Source organism: Passer montanus, unplaced genomic scaffold (genome assembly GCF_014805655.1).
Source record: "Passer montanus isolate IOZ18808 unplaced genomic scaffold, ASM1480565v1 scaffold82, whole genome shotgun sequence".
In the NCBI taxonomy this organism is placed as follows: Eukaryota; Metazoa; Chordata; class Aves; order Passeriformes; family Passeridae; genus Passer; species Passer montanus.
Genome location: NW_024373479.1, coordinates 869,659 through 895,141, shown reverse-complemented (window position 1 = coordinate 895,141; position 25,483 = coordinate 869,659). Strand labels below are relative to the sequence as shown.

Here is a 25,483-nt window from a genome sequence, read left to right as displayed (position 1 = left end):
GTAAATGTGGAATGGGAAATAAGGAGTTTAAAGTTGCAAACTCTTCCTTTAGATGAAGATGTTTTCCCCCTCTTTGTCTGTTTTTATTCAAATAATTGAATCATTTTGGACAATAAAAACAGCTAAGTACTGTGCTGCTTAGACTAAACCTAAGTAGTGCTAAACATGTAGATAGAAATGAAAGAAGTTTAAGTAATTGCAGGAGGGGGGAAGAAGTCTCAAATGCATACCCCTCCTGAAGGCATTATTATTGCTGTAATTTTAGATGTAATTTCATACATTAAGACTATAACACTTGAAAAATTAATGTTATTATTTCCTACACAGTGATTTTTCTTTTAACTTTGTTTTCTAATAGACATTATAAACAAATGACACTTAAACAGAGAGAAACCCAGGCTCCAGTGTGGCAAGCTGGGTTTAGCATACTTAAGCCTGGTTTTGATCCATGCTGTGTAAACCTGCCCTGGCTGTCAGCAGGAGCTGTATTTGCTTGGCATTAGTGCTTGGGACACCAACTATGTACCTAGAAGATGGCTTTAATCACCAAGATTTAAAGCCTTCATGCTGTTACAACAAAGCTGTCCCAAACAAACACAGTGAAAATTAATTGGAAAGGCCATTGATTGCTTAGGTGTTTAATGTCAGTTCAGAGGATTCCTGCGTTCTCAACACAAAGAGGCTTCTCTTAAGTTTGAACAATGGAAAAATCAAACATGGATCTTTCTTCAAAGAAAGGTCATTAGCACTGAATGCCACAAAACAAGTGGCTAATTATATCCAAATGTGTGACTCCCTAAGAAGTTATATTATGTGAATGAGCATGTAAATGGATTTTTAATAAAATCAATTAGAAATGAGATTTTTAGAACAAAGCTGTGTACTCTTCCTTTATGTGCCCTAATGTCACTCAGTTGATTATTTATACTTTTGGGTAGTATATTATGAAATGCATAATATGAAGAAAGGAGATTAGTGTCACAGCTCCAATTTCTGAGTTTCTGTTTGTGGAATCACTTAAGATGTACAGGAATTATACCCACACCTTCTCCTGTATGGCTGCCATTCCACAGAGAGAATGTATTGATTAGTGTTTCCATTGTATCTTGATATTTTTACATATATATATATATGTCTATCTATATATATATATATGTATCAGATATGCTTCTTGATTGCTCTTATAAATCAGTAGTCAGGGAAAGCACTCTGTGCATTTTTATGGTAGGAATCATGAATTTGCTACTTTGCTTTGTAGTCCATCCACTTAAGATGAATTTCTGAGAATGGGTTGCTCTGCAGACACTGGTCATTAGGTCTGGTCTGAGGCTTGATGGTTTTTTTGGTAACAATATAGAACTAAGGAACCTGAGGTTGCTTGTTTCCTTCCTTACAGAATTGATGCATAAGACAAAGCCACTTTCAATGTCCTTCCTTTTCAGAAAGCATCACATTATCTTGTCTAAAAGGGAGACATAAATATTGTGGTTTCTAGCCGCACTCTCATGGGTTTGCACAGGTGCTAAAGTCATCCTGGTACTTATTTCCAGAGTTTGGCAGAGCCAGTTGGTGCATTTCTGGTTCCATTGGGCACGTGTGCATATGTGTCAAAGCTTAGGTGCATAGAAATACTTCTACATGGAAAAGACAATTTGTAAATTAGATTAGGAGATGGATGCCTTTGCTCATGGCATGCAGTGACAGGACAAGGGGAAATGGCTTTAAGCTGAAGGAGGTTAGCTTTAGATTAGATATTAGGAAGGAATTCTTCCCTTTTAGGGTGATGAGACAGTGAGTGATGCTGCTTGGAGAAGTTGTGGCTGCCCCTGGAAGTGTTCAAGGCCAGGTTGGATGGTGCTTGGAGCAACCTGGTCTGGTGTCTCTGCCCATGGCAGAGGGGTTGGAGCTTGATTCTCTTTAAGGTCCCTTCCAGCCCAAGCCATTCTGTGATCCCATGATGTTTCAGAAGTTGTGTGTTACTGATGAGCTTCACTCAAGGCTTGTGGCTGCACTTCTTGCCAAGGCTTGTCTCACTTCTCTTTCTTGCTCTGGCTGATGCCTGTAGAAAATGGACTGTTTGTCTTTTTCCTTGGGTTGTGTCTCAGCACCAAATCTTCAGAGCACTGGGAGCTGGTGCAAGGGGTGGTGGTGGGATGGATGGCTGGATGTTGGATTTCCCCTTTCAACTGCCTCCAGCAACTTCATCCTCTGCTATTTTACCTGATTTACTATGAAAGAAAAAAGTAGATTTCTTCTAATCCAAGAAGGATAGGGAAAATACTCTTACAAAAAACAAAATGATGCAAAGCACAGGCGTGGCTGGTCCAGCTGAATCTAGTCTTCAGGCTGAGGTTTTTGTGTGTCCTCTCCTGCTTTTTACTCTGCGTTTGCTGTGGAGTGGAGAGAGGAAAACAGACTTCATAGGAAAATGCAGTAAATCACTAATAGCTCTTAATTTATCATTCACTCCTCTCTAATTACCACCTCCATTTTAAATGTGAGATGAATCCTCACAATTTGCTAATCCAAATTCATCCTCATTTTCAAAGGTGAGGATGAAGCTGTCCTCTTATTGTCAGCAAATCAGCATCTATAAATTAGGAGATTTTAGAGGGGTTGCCTTATTATCCTGAGCCCCATGCAACTTGCCAGATCCAAGCAGGTGTTGCTTGCTTGCTCCCTCATTGTGAAAGCTCAGGGAAAATAGCTAGAAATAAAATTATTGAATGTCAGCAGAAATCTTGTAAGTGATTTCGCAGCAGTACTAATGTGGGTGAATAGCTTTGCAAATATGGTCCCTTTCCACCTTAAAAAATATTTCTATATCTAAAGGTTTCTTTTTAGAAGGTTGGAGGTGGAGAAATAATCTGACATATTTAGCTACATGAAATCTTGTTTTTAAACTGAAATACAAGGAAAATAATTTACAAGGTTGCTTAGTGATACTGTGGGAGAACGTGTATCTTGAGACTATTCAAAGGCATCTCAAAGTAGATTTAGAAACTATGGTTCCTGACAAGCACTAGAAAAAAAAAAAAATACTGCTTCTGGTGCAAGCTGAATCAGTCCTTGAGTGTGTCAAGAAAGAATACCACTTTTCAAGTGATTTTTGGAACAAATCCAGGGTGCTTGTGAGGTGACGTTTGTTGTCTGAGTGGTCTGTGTTATTCCAGCTGGCCCTATACTAAAAGTTAACTCTTGCTTGCTGCCAGCTTCTTTCTTGAGAGCAAATGGGTATCTGTAGCTTTGGTCAAAATAAAGTTGTTAGACATCCTGTGGATCATAAACATACTTCTGTTTCTTTGTGTTCTCTGTCCATGGTGAGTCCTCCATGCATTGATGGCAGATGGTCTCCTCAAGGGTGGTTTGCACCCTGTTACAGATCTGGGGGAACTGGGAATAGAAAAAAATGTTCATTTTGCAGGATTACAGCGGTGCTCAGATGCTCTTTTTGCCATCAGGTACACAGTTTTCTACTGCATGTGTGGATGGTTTGTTACCCCCAGCATTGCTCTTTGCTTTTTGATCTGACGTGTATAATAAATTTTATTCTGAGATCATTGCAGTGTTTGATTCCAGCTTTAAGAAGAAGAGGAAACTTGATGTTGATCAAGGTCTTCGACATAGAGGGAAAAAAAGCTTTGAGGTTGTTTTGGATTTCTGAAAAACACTGATTTGTCATGCCAGCAAAGTTGAGTTGTGGGATTACAGTGACACTGAATATTGCATACCAAATTCAATATCCTAAGAAAACTTCAGCAGAGAAAAAGGGGAGCATAAGGGAATGCAAGCAGTCACATGGAAATGAAAATCAAGTTCTTAAAAAAGTACATGTGGAGTGAATTGTCTCCTCTGCATTTTGCAGCAGAAGTCGAGGGCTGTCACCTGCCTCCGTGGCTCAGCTCGGGGGATCGTGTGTGGTTTTCCAGCTCCTCCAGGAGCACTTGCTCCCTGTTAAGCTAAGAAGGATCCTTGTGTCACATATCCGTTCCTGATTCGGTCTGTAAAAGCATAAAAAGGAGATGACATAATAACAGCCACTTGCAACAAGATGTTGTTAAAGTTTGAGTGCTCTGATTTCAAAATGATAACAGGCGCTGTTACTAGAGGGTGAAACCACAGCTGATTTGAGGCCCTCAGAAATGTTTGGTTGTGCCAAGCTCAGCTTCCCATGCATAGGGGCATGGCTTTCAGTAGGAGTTGAGTGCTTAAGATAATAAAAGCTGGGTTAAACAAAGCAGCACCTATGCTTCTTGTTGTAGGACAGTGCAGTAGGATGGCAATTGACCATGGGGAAATGTGAACTTGGCTGTGTCCTGTGGCTGTTGTAGCTGCCAGGGACATGGATACCTGGATGTAAGGTTATCTTGCACAAAGCTAGGCAGAATTTCATCAGCCTGTCTGCTTTTCATAACACTCAAGTAAAATACAAAAGGTAGGAAAGGCCAGGTTATAATTGTTTTGCAGAGGGAAAACATGGTCCTTGAGGCTGATTAATGTAGCAATAGAACTTCTGAGACCTTCAGTGAGGAACTTGCTTGTAGCATAAACAGGTCTGAGGCAGGCAGTTGATTGAAGTGTTTGTTTATTTTTGTGGATCTTGAAATAGGTCAGTAAATAGAATTTACTCTGTGGACTGTATTGAAGCAATATGTTAGTTAGGTACAAGATGATGCTGATGTTAAGCGATTCCTTAGGGCAGCTTCTTTGATTACAGCTCCACAAAGTCAAAGAAAAAGCTCATTTTGGTGTTCACAGCACCTGCCTGATTGAAACTCTGAGGCAGGTTGTGTTTTATATTCAGCTTATTTTAAAAATTCTAAACACTGTCACCAATCAGAAAATGCTATAAAATTTAGACCTGTCTGTAGTCAGACCTGGGAAATATTAAATTCAGATAGATCATCCTCTCAGCTGGTCTCAGAACTATTTTGGGGGTTTGTTGCAATCAATTCTGTTTCTTTTGCTGAGCATTCTGTAGGAGCAGTGGCAGTATCAGGGGAGAAGAATCCATGTCTCCTTTAATGAGATCCGTTAGGATGCTACATAGCAATCATCACAGAAATCCACTGATTTCTGTTTAAGTCTTTAGTAGGCAGTATGTTCTCTGGTAGCTATTTTTCACCATGCCATATTACCTAGAGGAAAAGGAATTAATAATGCATCTAGTCTTGGATATGTATGTTTAATGGATGATCTCACATCCTATCTTGGAGTCAGGCTGCACAGAAAAAGCCCTTTTGTAATTGATCTTTGAGGTTCAGCACATAAAGAACAGAAAAATGTAATTGTGCTTACCTAAAATTTTCTTTAACTACTAAAGGCTGGCACACAGGAGGTAAGTAGATCATCTAGAAGAGCAAAGGAAGTTGGTATCTGAAGATGTGGTTGTGGAGAAAATTTCTCAGATTTTGTTGCATGAACAAGTGTTGAGGTTTTTTTTTGGGTGCTTTTTCTGGTGGGATGTGCTGTTAATACAATATTTAATAAATAATGAATGCCATTTAATACTTAATAAATATTTAATTTAGGAAAACTAGAATGGAGTGGTGACTGGAAAAAAAACTTTAAGAGGCAGAAACTTGAGTAGGTGGATCTTTGCTGTCCAGGTCAGGCTGTTCTGTGTGACTGACAGGGGCTCTGTGCTGTTCTGGGTCAAACTGAGCAGGCTGAAGGCTGTTGTAGAGTCAGCAGTGGTGGCTACTTGGGGAGGAAAGGGTGGAGGGATTTTTTTTCTTTGTTTTGACCACTCAGAATACAGAATGATTCTGTCATGCAAAGCAGCCTCTCTTTGAAGGTTACAGTTTTGCAAAATCATAAGAACTTCCTTTGACCTAGTAAATAATAGCCCATTTTTCTTATATAGCATCATTCCATATCATGAATTTTTCTTGTGCTTTGCCCTTACTGGATTAATATGTTCCAGGCAGTGGGAGTTTCCACCAGTTCCCTTGGGAAACTATTATGAGGTCCAGTGAGTTTTGTTGTAAGGTCCTGTTAACATAGTGCTTACATTTTCCATTAATTTCATGTTATTAGCCCTTAAGCATGAACTCATGCTATGTCTATTTATGGCTTAAACTTCCCTCATCTTCCAGAGATCTAATGATCTTCTGCTTTCCTCTTAACAAATCATGTCTGATAATTAGGTGAAGGTTCTAAGTTCAGTCTCTGGGTCTTTAAACATCCACCCTCTATTTCCCAGCCATGCTCTCAATCTTTTATTCTAGGGTGACCAGGGCTCCAGAGAAGAAGACCAAAGTCTGGTGAGAATTTCCTCATCCCAAACAGTTGTTGATGTATGACATACCATACATAAATTGTAGCCTCATATAAATGGATGCATCACAAACATACAGATAAATATTATTCAGAGATGCCAAATACATTCTAAGAGGGCCACGTTAGCTCACTAGAGAGATGTAGATGGCATTGTAATTTTAATTCCTTACTGAAACAGTCTGTACATCTTACTTACACAAATGTTATTGTTTAAAGAAATACAAGGCTGTTCCTGAAATATGTGCATTCTGTCTTTGAACATAAATCTCTTTCCAACTCCAGGCTGAAGTAGATACCACAAGAGACTGACTTGATAAATGGCATCACTGATTCACTACATGGCTTAGCTGAGATGTGTGGCAACCTTCAGTTATGCTTAGTTTAAAAGGGAAGGAAATGCAAAATAGAGACCGAAGCCCTGTCCATAATGTCTTCTGTCATCTCTGGGCAGGACAGAGGTGCAATTACCAAGGGCAGCTGTGGCTTTGATCTAAATAGGCCATTTGTGGTGCTAAAGGGGAGCAGCCCCTGCACAATCACTCTGCTTGCATGAATGCTGTAGCTGATGGACTCAGCTGCCAGGGACAAGCTCAGGGCAGAATTTAATTCTTCAGCTGCTGCCTGGATAAAGATTGATGCTGTCTTACCTAACTGCCAGGTTTCTTATCCCTTCTGTGTAAAGGAATAAGTATTTGACCACTCGTCAGCTTCATATAAAAATACCTTAAATAAGTATTAACCTAATACAGTCTTTCTTGCTTTTGTAACAGCTCTGTGCTTTTCCCTGCTTGATTTCAATTCTCTCTTTCTGCTTCCATTTTTAGATCATGTTTTATCTTTTATCCCTTTGATATCTTTAATAACTCCCTCTTTTTCTTCACCCCCTCAACTACTTCTCTCTGCATCCTTTTACCTTGATGCCTTCTCATTGTATCTCCCTGTGTTTTGATGATTTAAGAAATTTGCCAATTAGTTGATATTTATGAAATTTTTACTTTGGAAATGACTGTGTCATCTTCTTTGGCTGCCAGCTGGGTAGGGTCTGGATGTGGAGAGAGTGCCCTTTGTTAGATGTGTATGTGGAATTACAGGGGAAGAGAAAGGAGAGAAAACCTCAAAGCCCAAAAAACAAACCCCACAATGAAAATCAGAGCCTGAAAGTAACTTTGGGCTCACAGGCCTTTTTCAGTCCTGAGGAAGCAGCAGCAACCTTAAGTAGAGGCTGAGAGCAGAGTGGGTATTAGTGTCTGTCTGTATGGTCCTTCCTGCCTGCACAGCTGGATGGTGGAGAGTGGGAATAACTTACCACTGGCAGTTGTATTTTGACAGAACAACTGGTGTGCAGAGGAGCAGGGCTGAACTCTAGGAGAGGAAAATTATTCTGCATGTGTCTGAGGAGAAGTAAATTCTCAGACATGTTGTAAAAGGTGAGTGTTAAAGGTGGACAACGAAAGTAGGGAAGGTTCACAGGGATATACAGGGGCCTCTTAGCAGGAAAAGGGAAAGGCTGGACTGGCTTTTATAGCAGGGAATATGGATTAAACAGGAAGGTTGGTTTTGTTTGTTTTATTTTTAAACAATCTTAGTATGTGTGACCTTATCTAATGGCTGCTGCAGTGCAGCTGGGAAGTGGTAATTGTTCAGCTGTGGTAACTCAATTACTTCTGCTCCTGTCCCTGTCCCTTGGTCTCAGTGGCAGTTCTGGCAGGGGATGCCATCAGCTCCTGCATCCCCTGCTCTGTGAGATGCTCTGGGACTCCTGTGGGCTTCCGTGGTGTTTGCAAGGCTGAAAAATGGCTCCTGTCAGCTTTCACTCTGCTGTGCCCGATCTGCAGGGAAGGCAGGAGAGCTGCTGTCAGCGAGCAGATAACACTGCACTGATTTATATGCTGCTCGCATCTGCAAAGTTTTCCACTGCAGCAATGGATCCCTTTGTGTTCACTCTTAATTTTTGTTTTGTTTTAAAGATTTTGGTAACTTTTACCAATCCGCAATGGAATTTTTCTCCTATATTGTAGTGTATTCATGAATTTTTCTAGCTGGGTAGATTGATGGCAGTTGCTTCTTAATTAAATGCTTTTTACGTTGTAAAAGTATGAAATAGGTTCTATCATTCTCAAAATACTAGAATTGCAGGTTTTTAAAACTTCGAAATTGAAGAAGTGATCTTTTTTTTTTTTTCTTGCAGTGATGTAAAAATGATTTTGGGTGGTTGAAGGTAGTGCTTGGATCAGCAGTAATGCTGTGTGACAGCAAAAATGTTCAATTTCTTGTTGTGACAAGAGTAACAACTGGTAATTGATAAGTAATTGATAACTGTAATTCATAAGGGAAAGTAATTGATAAGGAAAAAGGTTTACATGTATATAGATATAGAAAAATCTCTAAGAATAACTGTCCTTTAAAATGTAATTTAAAAAAAAATCGCTGCCCAAACAATACAGAGGAAGATTAAAGCAAGGCCCAACTGGTGCTGCTTTCAGAAGGAAATCTTGCATGTCCAAAAGCTACCACTGTCTAAAAGTTCTTGGTATTTTAATTTTTTCTTTCCAATTCCCTTAATGTGAGACAGGTAAGAGTTATGCTACATTAATCATACATGTGCTCACGGTTCTTGCCAGTAGTGCAGCTTTCCAGCTGTTTCAACTTTGAAACAGCTGCAAATCTTCTGTGAGTAAAAAAAGTTCAGTTAGCTAAACTTTTGGATATAAAAAAGCCCATATTTGCTTTCTTCCAAAATGAATCTGAAATGACCTGAATCATTCTAATAGACAAATAACTAATGAGCACGATAGCATTTGTTTAAACTGTGGTAATCAGACTTTTGTGCAAGCTGCCTTGCACAGGAGGAGCAGCGAGGGCTGGCAGCAGTAGCAGGGAAGCAGGAGGAAGCCTAGGGATAGTGTGTACTTTTCTCTTTGACCCATTTAGGCTTCAGTCTCACATTTCTTTAAGTTGATCCATGTGTATGTGGCTGCTGACAGCATTTCTCCTCGCCCCTGCCACATTCTGCTGCCATTGGGGCTTGGGAGGCTGCTTGTTGAGTTACATGAGGGAGCTGGTCCAAATGAAAATTCAGCTTTTTTTGTTCTTTGGGTTGATTTTCAGCACAGCAAATTCCCTCATCTGTATCAGTGTGTGGCCATGTAAATGCCATGTTGGAGGTGGGAACGCTGTCTGCAGGAAGAGTTGGGCTTTAGCTTCACTTAAAACACTTGTGATCCAATTCCTTCAGTGCTGGTGAATCAAAAGATAAGGGTTTTGTTGGGGTTTTCTTGCTTTTGTTTTCTTTTAATGTCAGCATTGACTGTGGTTTTCCAACATGACGCCATAAGTGAAGTTCAGTGAGGACTTTATGAGCAAGCAGTTCTTGAGCTGTGCTGAAAAGAATAATTAAGCAAGGTTAAGAATTAAGAAATGAGCAGGCTGCTGTCTTGAGGATGCTGGGCAAGATTAGCAATAGGTTAAGTGCAGCCCCTGCATCAGCTGCATGGCTCCTAGTCTGTTGTTGAGGTGTGGGTAGCAGTTAGATGGATAATGGGAATGAAATGGCTGCAGTAGAAGTGCCACCTGTGAGGGAAGCAGAATTCCAGGAACTGCATGCAGAAAAACAGAGCAACACTTGTGATGCCAGATTTTTCAGAGTGGTTAAAACAAATTAATTCAAATGGACAGTTGCTGTATATGCAAATAGGGAGTGGTATCATAGGATCAGGGAATGGAAAATGTGCTTGAGGAGAGGTTATGTGGGTGCTTTGGCATTAGTAGAATACAAGGGCCGATTTTGAGGGAATGAATACTTAAAGAAGTACGAGTAAGTGCTGAGAAGATATGTTAACAGCAAATTTTCTAGGTGAAAGAAAAGTAGCTTAGTATCAAATATTTAAAAAGTGGTTGCAGCAGTGACCACCATCTGAATTTTTAAGCCATTAATCTTAAAGATGCATGGTTGTTCTCTTTAGCTGAATGAGTGAATGAGCCTTTGACGTGCTCTGGAAGGGCTTTGCCAGGACAGAAGGGACCTGCACCTGGTAAATGGGGCACTCTCATGGGAGGCAAAATGGATGGGTTGGATTGTTGTCAGCGGGCAGAGAAATGGAATACAGGTCTCTGCACTCAGCTAGTCTGGGTCTGGCCCTACAGAGATAAAGAGGAGGCATCAATCCTTCAGTAAACAGGTCTGGATTAAGTCTGTTTTATTTCACAAGGTTATTTTTAACACAGGTCAGTTTACTGGTTTGGTTTTCTGTTCATTGCCACAAACAGTTTTGCTGGCACAGTTGGTGAAATATCGCAGGGAGAGGGCCAGGAACTGTTTTATTCTGCTGAGATAACAGGAACAGAGTGTACCCTTGGGCAGCCCCTGCAGCAGGTCTGCCAAGGTGACACGGGCACTGGGGATGCATCAGTCAGAGCGGGGCCAAGTGTTCCCCGGCTCCAGGTTGCTCAGCCTGGAGACTGACACATCCCATAGGGGAACTGGGGAGTTCTTGTGTGAAGAGCCTGGGTTTGGGCATGTGGATGAACCCAGAAGCAGATGGCAAGATAGGGATTTGGAGCTGGGCTCGAGTTAGGCAGAGCGTGGGCACGAGGCCAGCATGGTCATCACTTTCCTCACGGGCAATTAGGTGTTACTGGGAATAACTCTTAGCTAACCTTGATAAAATTAAACTTGTTATTGTGCTGGGTCAGCACTGCTGCAGTGTCCTGCTGTGCTGCTACTTTTACTGCTCGTTGGCCTTTTTCCTTACAGGCTCACAGGGATGAAGCTGTTCCTCGCTCCCAGTATTGCGTGTGTGGCTGGAGATGCTCGGTGTGAGCGCTGCAGCCTCGCTTCCCTCCCTTTAAATGTGTTCTTGTCTTTGATCACAGGACTCTCCCCTTGATTAGGCTGCTGGGACCGGCCTTCACGAGTGTATCCCCACTGGTCTGCCCCCTTTGTGCCTTTGTTTGTTTGTTTTACTGATTTGTAATACAAATAACATAGAAGCCTGGCATAGAGCAAAGAGCAGGAAATTCATTCAGGCTTTGAGCTGGGAATTGCTGAAATTGAAAGATGTGACAAAGCATGCAGGGATGCTCACACATAAGAACTGCTCTTCTTTCCCTTTTTTTGGAGTTCTTTTGGGCAGCCTTTTCAAAGAAAGAAAAGGAAAGAAAACCCAAATGCAGGACGAAATCTGCACATAAAATTTAGTTGGTAAAGCAATTCAAATGCTGGAAATGAATATCCAAGTGAAAACCATCCGAAATGTTTCTTTTAATAGAATCTAGTGTTTGTTACCATAACAATCCTTTTTGCAAAAGAAGGATTAGTGCTGTTAACATGACTCTCTTCCCTGCTTCAGGTAGCACTAGTTTTCAGGGCCCCTTGAGCAAATTGCAGAAAGGGAGGAAAATCCATATGCCTGGATTTTGATGATGCACTTTAGTATTGTAATAACAATTCATTTAGGCTCTGGCTTTGTTCTGCCTGTTATTTCCCTAGAAACTTATGATTCATCCTGACAAGTATATGAAATAGCAGTGTCACAGCCTCTGTCAGACTGAAGGGAAGGCTGCAGATGAGCAGGCAGAAGCCAGATAAGAGTAATGTAGGGCTGTAGCTGCTTGACATTACTGACTTTTAAGGGGTCCAAAAAAAGGTATGATTCCTCTTCCACAGAGGAAGAGAACAAGATGTTTCTGTAGTAACGAGATCATAAAAGAAAGAAAATTGCTTGCAAAGAATGTGTCTGATTTTCCCTCTTTCTCTACTTTGCTTCTATTATAACTTAAGCTGCAGTTTTGCTTTCAACTGCCTCTTGTGTAAGCATTTAATAGAACCAAGATATTCTGCAAATCTATTTTTTTGACAGTGATTTCTGGCCTACACATTTTGTTTTGTAATAACCACTGTTTCCTCTGTCAAAAGAATGGAAATTATCTGAAATAAAAGGATAGTAGTGTTCTGTGGTCCTATGTGAACATGTCACTTTAGGTCTGCTGTGCCAGTTCAAAGCATTGAGCTTGGCATGGGATGAGAAGATGATGGTGTTTTTTTCAGCATGCTGGGAGTAGATGGGTAGAAACACTTTTTTTTTTTAGTAGGCTTGGAACTAAAAGCTGAAAAGAGCCTTTTGTTTTTTGCTGCAGATTCAGGAGCGTGATAAACTTTACTACTTGGTAGCCTGGGAACTTGATTTTGTGTGTTGATTACAGAAGTGCAAACTTCTCTCTTTCTCTCGCTTCTCCCCCTGCCTCCCCCTCCACCCGATGGTATGATGAGCCTTTGAGAAATAAATGGGAATTGCGTGGTGTGTGCTCTGTGCATTGCAAAATTTCTGTAGTTTCTAGACTTTTGTTCTTTTGCTCTGTAAAAGACAATTTATTACTTTATACTGCTAAGGGATGGGGGAGGATTTTTGAAACCTTGCTGTTGGGCCTGTCCTGCCTTTTTAAAAAGACATTGTTCCCTGCCCTGCTCCCAAAGGTACTTAGATACCAATTTTCTTGCTGTCACTAAATTGCAAGGGCAGCATGAAATGTAAGCTTTGACCTCAAAGGTGCTATTTCTTGTGGTTTAAAAAAAGAATCCCAGCATCTGTCAGAAACCTGTAAGGCCCAAAAGAGACAAGGCTTATTGCAAGTTACTAATAAAAGATGCATCTACTAGGAGACTTGTTTTACCCCTATATATTTTGTGTTATAGCTTGTGCTTCTACGTAGAAATTAAAAAAAAAATTGCAATACTTAATTCCAACTGTTCCATGTGATGATATTACTTTATTGTACTGAGATAGTAGCTGCAGGTTTTTAGAGCAGGGTCACATTGAAACTTTTTAAAAAGCTATCCTGCAGGATAAAATGGATAAGAAAGTCAGGAAGGTGTTGTTGTGAGTGTTCTATAATCCAGATCATGGTAGGGTTTAAAGGTGTATCAGTTCTTTTCCATCCATTATAGAATCTCAGTTCATTGGAGTTTGTAGCACTGTGATGGAATCAGGTGAACACTGATGGAGCAGATTGCTAATAAACTGCTCTGTGTTGTTGGATATTCCCACTGCTTTGGCTGAGATCCTCAGGCCTGTAGCATCCCTGCAGCTGGCTGGAGCAGCCCACTGGGAGCACAGGTGAGAGTGGCAGTGCAGGCACTGAAGCCACGCTGGCACGAGAGCAAAGATGGGGACGGGAGGGAAGCAGCAAATGCAAGGTTCTACAATGCCACCCAGCTAGCCAGGAGCAGTGGGAGTGGGAGGACGTTCCAGGGCTGATGCCATAATGCAGTGCTGTAGGTCTGCTGGAGGGAATTGCTCATCTTCCCAGCCCTGGAGCTTGCAGCTGCTCAGCAGCTCCTCCTGCACTGACCCTGCTGCTGGGGGAGCAGCTTCCCAAGGCTTAGCAGGGCTTGTGGCTGCCACTGCTCAGTTTTGGGGGCTTCTCATGTTGAGCACTGGCAGTATGAATGAGTATTTGGACTCTTTTCTTGTTTGTCAGCAGTAACTGGAGCATTGGATAGAGTTTATTTTGATCAGTTGTTTTCTTAAAGCTCAGTTTCTCTATGTATGAACATCTGCTCATCAGATACCAACAGATTAAATCACTGTATTTATAGTTAAATAAAATGTTACAGAGGCACATTTTTCAGCTCTGGAAATGTCAGATTGGCCAGCTAGGCAGAAAAGGTTGGAAGTCACAAAATGACATACATTTGGTTGTCATCTGACTAGGGTGAGGGCCCTCTACAGTGGCTTGGTTGTGTACTGCAGTGCTGGGGTGACAGCCATCTAGCTGATTCCTGCCTTTTCTTGGGCTCTCTGAAGTGCATTCTTGAATCTGGGATGGAACCAGAAGGAGTAAAGGATATCTTGAAGTTTCCTGTGGAGAAGTCTAGAAGCACAGTTGCTAATGCTAACTTTTCCAGCTATTTTTTTTTTTCTTAGTGTTACATAAGATAACAGAAAAATAGAATTTTGTTGTCATGTTAAATTCAAGGGGTGGAGGTGGTGATGGGGAAACAACAAAGCTTTTGATCTTTCTTTAGTAAATAGGAGACTGGTTGCAGAATGTAAATGTTTGTCTTAGATGATGCTGTGAGCAGTACATTTCTTTCTCTCTTCTCACAAATAAGTACAAAACCAAGTTAGTCATCAAGATACACATAATTTCTAGGATGATTCTTGTCCTGAATTAAGTTGTTCATTTTGGAGATAAGCAGCAGTGTAACAGTTGTCTTGTTTTCCCACAAACTGTATGACTGATATAATACCACAGGGCAGCTTGAGGGAGTCCTAGCACACAGAATTAAAGCCTTCTCTGGTCTGCAGAAGGCTGAGTAAAGCATTCAGAGAAATAGCATTTCCTAAGTAGACAAGTACCTTTCTCTTAGATCTCTTTGGTATTTTTTCATTAGAGAATTGCCCCTAAAGTAATTCTACTTTAAAATATTGATGGTGGATGAAGAGTTCAGCTAAAAGAGCAGGTATTACTCAAACAAGGATACTGTTTTCTTAGGATGGATTATGATGAATTAATTATATTTTAACATTTGAAATTAGGAAAAGGTTAAATACCCAGAATATTAATGGTGGCTTGGGGATGGAAGCAGCTCAGTGGTGAAAATAGCTTATGAAAGAAATTAATTTCAAGTATCTTTCACTATGTTATTCTTTTTTGTGTGTGTGCTCTTTGTTTTTGAAGGGAAGCTGGTTTGCTGCTGCTGCAAAATGAGTTTTTAGTACTGAAGTGCATTTTTTTTCCTCCCCAAATAAGTATAAACTGATTCTTTCTTAGGGACAGAAGAAGCAGCATACAGACTGTAGAGTGTGAAATAAAATTGTGGAAATACCAGGTGCTAGTTAGTACCTTAATTTTAGGAAGATGTGGTATTTGTATTCAAGGCTGGTGTGGTATTTGTATTTGATCCTGAGTTAGCACCTTGTTAGTACCTCAATTTTAGGAAGATGTGGTGTTTGTATTCAAGGCTGGTGTGGTATTTGTATTTGATCCTGAGTTAGCACCTTGTTAGTACCTCAATTTTAGGAAGATGTGGTATTTGTATTCAAGGCTGGTGAGTCCAGGGCCTGCTGATGGCAGTGGAAAAACTGTTCACCTGATGGGCTTTGGATTACCCTTGAGTAGCTTATCGTGCCCACACCTCCCATGGAGGGTGCTGGATCCTTCCTCTGCTCTTACTTCACCGTCCAAACGTGTTGCACCTGGTTGACCTGTGTGCCTTAGAGGATCTCTTGGTGCTGAGTGCAGTGATTTCCAGGTGTGCAGGAAGGAGAAGCTGCTGCTTTGTGGCAGCTCCTGTTTGGCCAGAGTCCTGCTGACCCCAGCTGCCTGGCTGGATCACTTCTTGTTCAAACCAGCATCTTTGGCAAAGGGGTGTTCAGAGGTGAAGCTTTTTTACCATGGTATTAGTGATGGTGGTGTAGGGATTTGCATTAAATTAAGATGTGTGGTCTGTGCAGGAACTGGTGGTGTTCTGGGAAGCATTGTGTGGTTGCCATCCCTTCCTGTGAGCAGTGGTGGGCATGGCAGGCACCTTTGTGCCCCTTCCACAAGCTGCTCCTGACATCTCTGAAGGGAACAGATGAGAGTTTCCTGTAAATACGTCTGCTGGAAACATCTGCCCGGCACATTGAATTAAAGGATTTTTCTTGGTGTGCTGTCTGACCCCGTATGCTGAGGAGCTTGAGTGCTCTGTTTTCCTCATGACTTCCCCCATCTTTTTCTTAAGCTGTCTTTTCGGCACATCCTTCTGAAGCTGGAGCTCTGGGGACGGGTTGGACCTCGCTTCCCGCATCTGTCCCAGCAGCTGGACCACTTCCTGCCATGAATCATCCCAAACACACTTTTTTCTTTTTATTGTTTTACTTAAGAGTGAAGGCACATTTGTTTCCTGAAGCCACAAGCTAATCTAAGTAGTCTGGCAGGCAAGACTCAAATGAAGGCTGGGGTGTGAACGTGTTTGGAGGAAGGAAGTGCCTCCCATCGTTGGGTTCTTGGGTGAGCCAGGAGCAGAGCTCTGTCCTTGTGGACTTCATTTGTGGTCAGAGGAACAGCGAACTCCATCACTTCTTGGAGAGCTGCAGCAAAACGTCTTCTCTGTTTGCACGTCAGTGTCAAACACATAATGACCTCTGGTTTTTGGCTGCAGCTAATCAAGTGCTAATTGGCAAGTGACGTTAAGGGAGAGGGGCATAATCTTTTGTCTGAGAAGTCTTGGCTATAGCTTGGATCCTCTGTGGGACTGATCTTTGTGGCTTAGTTTTCCAGAGCTCATTGATTGCATGTGTTTCAATTTTAGCAGTCCAAAACAAGGTTTTTTGGGTTTTGGTTTTTTTTTTTCCTGAGGAACTCAGGCTAAATAGTTCCTGAAACTTGAGAGATCATTGTATTTCACAAAGAGATGAAATCCAAAATCCGCCTCCTTAATTTTGTCTTCAAAAATCACCCCAACACTAAAAGACCCCAGCCTAAAAGCACATTAACAGCATAGTTGTTAAGCTATTGTTTTCCTTGTTAATTTTCCTAGGGAAGCGTCAGATTCACCACTTGGGAAACCAGCTTCAACTCAATCAGCATTGTCTGGATACTGCCTTCAATTTTTTCAAGATGGCTGTGAGCAAACATCTCACGCGGGGCAGAAAGAGGACCCACGTCATTGCTGCCTGTCTCTACCTGGTGTGTAGGACAGAAGGAACTCCTCGTATCCTTTCACAGTTACCAAATACAAATAAATACAAGACCCACTTTTAGCAAGCCAACTATCCCAGTCAGACCTTGTTTCAAAATGTGGAAAGGTAAGTGTTTAAGAGCCAGCTTGGTCATTGCTGGTTTTATCCATGGGAGTGAATGGGAGTGTTTCCTGTGGTTCAAGTAAATTTGTTCCCTGTCTAAATGTACAATACTTAGTGTATTTAATGCTATAAATGTCACTCTGCCTCTTATCACTAACTCTGAATTTCTTCTTTTGCAACATTTGTTTCAAGTATAAAATTGCACTTCCCCTGTGCTTTGCTAGGGTTTATTATTTGTGGAGTATTTTTTTTTTGTTTATTTTGTTTTTCTCTTTTAAAGTAAATGACAGTTAACCCCAAACCTCCTGCAGTGTCAGCATCAAAGAACAGATAGAGTTCCAGTGGGTTTTTCATCAACATATTTGGATTTCCTTCTTCTGATACTTACAGGAAGGACAGTATCACTCCTGTTTTAGTTCTTGAAAAAAAAGATGTTTCATAAATTCTGAAATTTGCTCAAAAATCATACAGGAAATCAGTGGCTGGAGGTGCACACAGGACAGATTTCCAAGTGAGTACTCCCTGCTTTACCATCCCTATTTTTGTCTTGGGGGGGCTTAATTAAAATCCCCATAAGCTGTAAATACTGATGACCATTCAAATTAATTTGTTTTATATATTTTTATTTCTTTTATTATTTGTTTTAGTTGCTGGAATTCAGAGTTTAGTATTAAACCATTACTTCTGTTGTTCTGGCTCTGAGCAACCTAGTCTAGTGAAAGGTGTCCCTGCTTATGGCAGGGGTATTGGAACTGGATGTATTTTAAGGCTCCTTCTACCCCCCAAATCATTCTATCATTTCATCATTCTACAATTCTGTGTTTAGTTCCTTCCTACTTTAAAATAGTATATGCACATCTTCAGTATTCTGATTTGATGCTTTTTCTAGATTGCTGCTCTCATTCTGTATTTTTGCAGTTAAACAGTTTAGCTTTCCTTTTAAGATTGAGATGATTTTTTTGTCGTTTCAGAAAATATATTCAGTATTCTAAAAGTAGTTCTTTCTGGTCTTGTAGTAGTGCTGTTGTAATTGTGTTTGCATGTTTAAAAAAATATGGTTTTGCAGGAATCATGGAATTAAAAGGCAGGCTTGCCTATTAGACTGGTTTTTCCTACTGTAAAGTCTCTATGTGAACTTTGAACAGTAGCACTCTATCATTGCCATAAAGACAGTGTTGATTTTAAGGTGTTACCAATATTTTGATAATATATCTTCCGGGTAACTGCCTGAAAGAGGGTGGGATTAGATTAGCTATTAAAAAATTATTTACAGTGAGGAAACTGAGGGCTTGGCACAGGTTGCCCAGAGCAGCTGTGGCTGCCCCATTCCTGGGAGTGTTCAAGGCCAGCCTGGATAGGGCTCTGGTCTGCTGCAAGGTGTCCCTGCCCACGGCAGGGATGTTGAAAATAAATTACCTCTAAGATCCCTTTTATGATTTTGTGTTATATTTATGCTCATGTCATGTTAAAAGTAATTTTTTTACAGTTGTTATTTGATACTTCTGAATGATAGCCCAGCTGTAATTTGCAAATCCATTTTTCCCTACTGATAGGGATAAAAAGCATTTGAAGAAATGTGGGCTGTAAGAGGCAGGAAGGTACACTGCAATGGGCAGCCATCTGTGCAGCAAGAGCAGCTAACATGTAGCAAACAAATAAAGCAAAAATAATTTACTTGTTTTTTAACCTTCTTTAAAGTATTTCAGCGTGTATCTCACTTCTGTGAAAGATGTACTGATCTGGTTGACACTTAATAAATCCCTAAATGAATTTCCCAGCTTTCTTTGTTAAATGGAGATGATGTCCTGTGTGATACTTCCACATGAAATACTAGGAGTAAAGTATGAATAAAACTGCAAAGATGAGTTCTGTCTTTCTATACCAATAATACTCTACCCTCTTTTCCACAGTTACTGTGTTGCCTGGGAGTGAAAAGGTTGTTGTGCATGTCCATAAAGCCCAATTTTTTTAGTTTTTTTTTTTTTAATCGATTAGATAACCCTCATTTTGTAGTTGATATTAAGAGTTTAACCTTTGCCACTTTGGGAGAGGGAGTTCATTCAGCTTCTGCCTGTGCTCTGCTATGGTTTTGTTTGTTTGTTTTGTTTTGTATTACTATTTAAAATCTGGTGTAGTATAAAAAACAAAGCCCAAATAAATGATGAACCCTCAATAGTGAAATACAAATTCCTTTTTCTGGTATCTTTTCTTTCAGAAGAAACTTGAAAACCTGAGGGCTGTGGGTGCAAATTGCTGACCTTTGAAATTCAAATATGTTCAAGGCTCCGTAGATTAATTATGATGATCATTATCAGCATGTTGTACTTGTTCCCAGATTAAATCTGGCAGTACAGACCTGGGCCACAGGAGGCAGGGCTGTTCCCAGGCCTTTGGAGCAGAGGGGCCAAGAGCAGGTGTAGAGAGGATGGCCATGTGACAAAGTGCTTTATCAAGAATTAAAATCCATATTCAGGGTAATAAACCTGCCATTGGTTTGTTCTTTTTGTTCAAGGTGCTGAGGAGGGCTTGGAAAGAGGAGCAGTACACTGAATAATTCTGTACAAAGGAGAATTGCAGTATTTTTAACACTCCAACATTTAAATGCACTGCTCAGCCGAGTTCCTGAGTTTAAAGTGCTCATTGTCATTGTGTTCATTTTAGAATTCTAACAAAGAGCTGTGGGAGAAATTTAGAAAAGGAAGGTGAAAGCTGAAGATTGGTGAAAGTATTTTAGAGGAAAGAGGTGACATGGAAGATGTAGTGAAGGGCAGCAGCATCCTCAGAACTGAGGAACAGCTCCCTAATTTTGGGTGGCCCAAATGAGTTATCCAAGTGACCAGGGAGTTGTGGAGGCAAGAGATGTTACCTGGGAACAGAATGGTGTTAACAGTAGAAGACATCACATTTCTTAAAATGTTGTGTAGTAGAAGGAGAAAGAATGCCTGGGGAGGTACAGGGAGATGCAGTAAGGGACTGAAGTGACAAGAAATGTTGTGTTCTTGTGGCAGAACTAAAGGAGTGGGAAGCATTTGGAGAGGGAAAAGAGAATTTAATTGTGTCTGCAAGTTAACTTTGAGGGAGTGGAATGTTTTTATCTGACATGGTTATCTGCTTAGTCTTCTTTTTTTCATAATGTACATGTCGCCAGCCAGCCTCTGTGAAAATGTGAAGAATACTTTAGCCAAGTCTACTAGAGCAGTCTGAATTATGCCTGCATAAACCTCAGCCTGAAATGGGAAGACATTATGTCCTCCTTGGTTCTTATGTGTTATTTAATTAATGCAAAAATGCAGAATATTCTAGTAACTCAAATTTTTTTGATCTGAAAAAAATAGTTCCATAACTTAAGGAGAAAATAAAAAATTACTAATGAGAAGAGCAGCTTTTATTTGTAATCCTTTGGAAAGTTTTGTATGTATTATTTGATATGTGAATTGATTTTACATCAGTTTATGGTTTTTATTAGATTATGTGACACAAACCCCCCAGTGCAGCCACTTTGGCATAGCTTTTCATTTGCCTTCCTTTATTGCTTGTCAGTGTTAATGTTTTCCAGGGAAAACAGCTTGCTAACTATTAGCTGGATCTGGGAGGTGTTTCATCCTTCTGATGAGTTGCCTATAAAACCTTCAATTTATTATTCTTTTTATAAAATGTGTCAATGTGTCTGTATTATCAGTGTCAGAAGTAAAGATATAATGCAGAAAATCCATCTGAAGGAGACAGTGGTTTTTAAACAAACCCTCAGGTGTGATGGAACCTGTTGTCCCTCTCCCAGGGACTGAGTGATGCTGAGCCTTCCCAGTGACGTCTGACTTCGGCACTGCCAGCGCCCTGGGCAGTTCAGACTCTGCCTTTTCATTTGTTTCTTGGAATAGTAGCAGCCCTGAGTTGTTTCTCCCTAATGTTTTGAACAGCTTTTCCACCCTGCACGTGTTAGAATGGAAACAAAGGGCGCTTTAGCTGGTCTCACGTTCCCGAGAGAGAGAATTTGGGAAGAGCCAGGCGGGGTGTCTGAGTGACTTATGGGCTCGGCTGTAACCTGGGGCTGCCCCAGCTCACTCAGCAACAATGACAGCCTGGCCAGGATTTTCCAGGTGGGATATCAGTTTGTTTTAATCAAGGAACATTTCATTCTGTTTGTAATCCTGTTACTGTACACAGCGGTTAGAAAAACTGTACAACTGTCCACTCTTTTGTGTAATATTTTCCAGTGCTACCACCTGGGGTCTTTTATAGCAACATTTTATGTGGTAAATGTCTTTTATCCCACACACACACACATTTATGCTATTTATTTATTCTTTTCCTTTGAAGCTCTCTGAAAAATACACCTTTAGTTGTAAACCAAATCCTGTCTTGTCAGAGCATAGTAAATAAAACCTTTTCCACATGAGAAGAGTCCCTGCAAATTTCCCTCAGTGGCTATCTTGTGTAAATATCCCTCTGTGTGCCTCTGAAGGTAAATTCAGGGCAGGTTTTTCTCCCTCCAGTAAAGCTGATCAGTCTTGATGATGGGGGGCTCTGGGCTGGGCAGCCTCTGAGACTGAGGTTGAATTATTCAGGGGATCTTTGGTAGCTTTTTTTTTGTCAGAGAATGAGGTGGGATCCTCCTGGGGTCAGACCAAGGCAGCCAAGTGAGGCCTCTCTCCTGAGTTTGCAAAAGAACATTTCTGAGAAATGTATAAGAAAAATGACCTCTTGAGTTTGGGTGTTGGGAGCAGAAGGTTGTCAGGAGAACATTTGGTGCCTACAAGTCTTTCAGATGTAAACTTGAGCTGGGTGGGAAAGCACAAGGAGCTTTTCCTCCCTGGCTTCCTCTGCCCTGTGAACCTCCCTTTTGTTTGAGGGAAGATCACGAAGGCATTGCCGGATCCCAGCAGGCAAGAAGGGTTTGGGAAAGAGCTGGGCAGCTGAATGGGGCAGCACTTTGTTATTTCCTATCTGTCTGCAGTACTTGTTCTTTATTGCCAAGCTATTTGAAAGTCTCCTGCTTTAATGTGTTTATTTTCATGTCACAGAAAGGGAAGTTGCGAGTATTTATCTTCATTTCCAGGTGCAGAACTGACACGTTCAGAGTTACCCAGAAAATCTGTGATGGAATGAGGAGCTGGTCTCTTTAATCCTTGGCTAGGCAGCAGCTCCTGGGCTTTTCTGCCATCTTGGTCCCTGCAAGAAGAGTTCAGCTAATTCCCTGCAAGCTTTAGCAGCTCTGTCAGCTCCGTGTGGTCTTGGGAAGCTTTGTACGGCCTCGCCATGAGACCCTTTGATGGATACAATCTTTGTTTCTCTACTAACACTTCAAGGTCTGTCTTTGCAAGGAAAGGGGCAAGACTTCCTTTTTTACTAGAAATGAAAAATTAGATCTCCAGGAATCTTTTGACCTCTACTAAAACTTCCTGGAGCCAGCAGGCCCTAGTGTTCCTGATTAAAAAGTTAACTTTTGAAATTAGGCTTTAATCAAGAAAATTTTAAAGCTGTGGTTAGGGAGGTTAATAAAACCAGTTTCTATTTCTCTCTGGTTAAGGACTTTCTTTTTAGTAACTGACCTTTTACTTTTTTTTTCCTTAACTGGTGTTGCATTTAAAATGTGTTTTGTTCAAATGTGGAGTGTGACAAGGACATATGAGCATAAAAATGGATTTTAAATTGCACGGTTAAAATACATATAATATTTACTGAGGCAAATTAAGGACATATGAGCATAAAAATGGATTTTAAATTGCACGGTTAAAATATAATATTTACTGAGGCAAATCACTTCATTTCACTGTGTGGAAAGAGATGCCAAGATCTTTGTAGTAAGTTGAATAGAATATTTTCAGTAGGAACTGACCTACAATGATTATCCAGTCCAAGTGCTTGACCAATTTAGGGCTGACCAAAAGTTATACCATGTTGTTAAGGGCATTTTCCACATGCTTCTTTAGCACTGACAGCCTGAGGGCTTTGACCACCTCTCGAGGAACCCTGTTCCAGTATTTGACCACATTCTTAGTGAAGAAATGTTTCCTAATGAAGCATTTGCTTGAACTTGAAGGCTTGCAAAAGCCTTGTTCACTTAATTTCAAAATGAAGCCTTAAAATTGCTGTGTTTTTGAGTGGATGAATTTTAGCTGGAAGAGCTTCATCTATTAAGAAAAAATTGCTGCCTTAAGTAGGGTGTGACTGCTGTTGCCCCATGTTATTTGCATAGATTTCCAAAGAGTTAGGTGTTTGGTAATGCTTGGCTTTTGTGATCATTCCTATTTAGTACCACACGAGAAAATGCTGGAGATGTAGGGAAGAGGGCAGCCAGGGACAGCAATAGAAATTTAATTTCTGCACCTTAATTTCTCCCCATCACCCTCTCCTCCAGCCAGGGCTGGACCTGTTGAATTTCAGCAGCAGGTCTCATGACCTGAAGCCTGCATATCCAGCTGCTTTTCCATGGAATGGAAGAGAATCATATCATCTTTCACTTGCAGTGCTGCCTCACACATTTTTTCCCCTATAAAGCGGTATGTATAAAGCAAGTGTGGTGCTGAAAGAATGACATGTTTCATGTTTCCAGTTGATGGGAAAGTAAAATTTTCCTTTCCATGTGCTCACTGACATTGTGTATTCCGCTGCGTGGCTCTGTCCTCTTCCCTGCTGCACCCCCTTACTGCCAGGGCTGCTCATGGGTGGGCAGCAGTGGGGCAGTGAGGCAAAAGGAGCCTCTCAGATAACTCACCTGGCCTCCAGCTGTGTTGCAGGAGAGCCTGTGTTTCCTCAGGATGTTTTGTGGCATCTGAAGTGGTGCTGGGTACTTGAATTGCTCCACTTGCATCTGGTGCTTTGCATTGTTTTTAATTTTAAAGAGAATTCCTTCTTGAGGAGATAATAACCTGAAGCCTTTCAAACTGGTTGTGTGGCTCTGCACCCTGGGGGACAGGGCTGGGGACATGATTAGTGGCCCTCAGGTTCTCCTCTCATCCCTTGGAGGGGAAAGCCATAAACCTTGCTTGTGCCTGAGTCAGATGTGGCAGGAGAACAGGGAGCGTGATTGCTGACTGGAATTATCCTGCGGGGTGCCCTGCTCTGGAATCATCGAAGCTTTCTGCTGGGAGCCTGCAGTTTTAATGTGGAGATTCTGTACTTGGGTGATTTCCTTTGTTCCTTTCAGATTCTGAAAAATATAAAAGGGGAAGGGAACTTTACATTGTGGTTTGTGTCAACTCAACATCCCACTGTTTAAATCCTTGTGCTAAATGCCCATCATGGATGCTGCAGGGAGGGAGGGGAAAAGCTGCTGTAAGTGCAGTAGTGATAATTGACCCACTTAAGAGAGCTGCTCTAATTTTGCATGTTACAGCATCCTGGAAATTCAGATAAGAATGTTGATCTCTCCAGCTAATAGGATTTCTAAATATATCATCCAGAAGAAGCAGGAGGACTGCAATTTTGCACGCATATGTGTGTGCTCAGGCTAGTGTTTTGTTTAAGAACTGCACACTCTGAAAATTTGCTTTTCTGTTCACTTGTTACTAACTCTGGATAAAATAGAGCTTGACCTTTGGTCCTGCCAAGGGGAGACCTGATCATGCCCCATTAAATTCACTGATGAAATTCTCACCAGCTTTTGTGTAGAGGGGTGACCAACTTTTTTCCTTTCAGGATGTTGGTACACAGCAGGTGGCTCAAATTGTCAGCTTTTCCATAATGCAGCATTAAACAAACCATCTGCAGAGGTGGAGAGGGGGACAGGGTCACAAGATGGCCTATCAAGATTACAGGTTTTGGCTGCTGTTGATAGCTTTGTTTTCCTCATTTAAGGGAAATTTTGAACAGTAGAGGTCAAAATAATACACTTTTGAAATCCGTCTGCAGAAATACTTTATTGCTTTGCAGAGCAGAGTGTTTCAGGTCTCTCTCTGGGCAGATTTTTTCTCAAAGCACAGCTCTGCAGTGGCCTCATCTCCAGTCCTGAGTGCAGTTTTGGGCCCCACAATATAAAAAAAATCCATGAAGTTGTTAGAGTGTCCAAAGGAGGGCCATGAGGATGGTGAACAGCTCTGAGGGGAGGCCCCATGAGGGGCAGCTGAGGTCTTGGGGGTTGTTCAGCCTGGAAAAGAGGAGGCAGAGGGGCGAGCTCATTGCAGCCTGTAACTTCCTCATGGGGGAAGAGCAGGGGCAGACACTGATGTCTTTGCTGTAGTGACAGGACCCAAAGGAATGGCCTGAAGCTGTGTCCGGGGAGGTTTAGGTTGGATATCAGGAAAAGGTTCTTCACCCAGGGAGTGACTGGGCACTGGAACAGCTCCCTGGGGAAGTGATCACGGCACAAAGCCTGACAGAGCTCAAGAAACATTTGGACAATGCTCTTGGACATTGGTGTGATTCTTGAGATGTCCTGTGCAGGGTCAGGAGTTGGACTTTGATGATTCTTGTGG

General features: G+C 41.3%; 1 protein-coding gene across 1 annotated transcript in view; it reads left to right on the top strand.

Annotated features, from left to right (window-relative positions):
- The window catches only part of BRF1 (BRF1 RNA polymerase III transcription initiation factor subunit), a 171,797-nt gene that overhangs the window by 26,824 nt on the left and 119,490 nt on the right, over positions 1-25,483 (top strand). Inside the window, exon 3 of the mRNA XM_039732995.1 lies at positions 16,805-16,978. Coding sequence (XP_039588929.1) covers positions 16,805-16,978 — 174 coding nt within the window. The remainder of the gene's footprint in view (positions 1-16,804; positions 16,979-25,483) is intronic.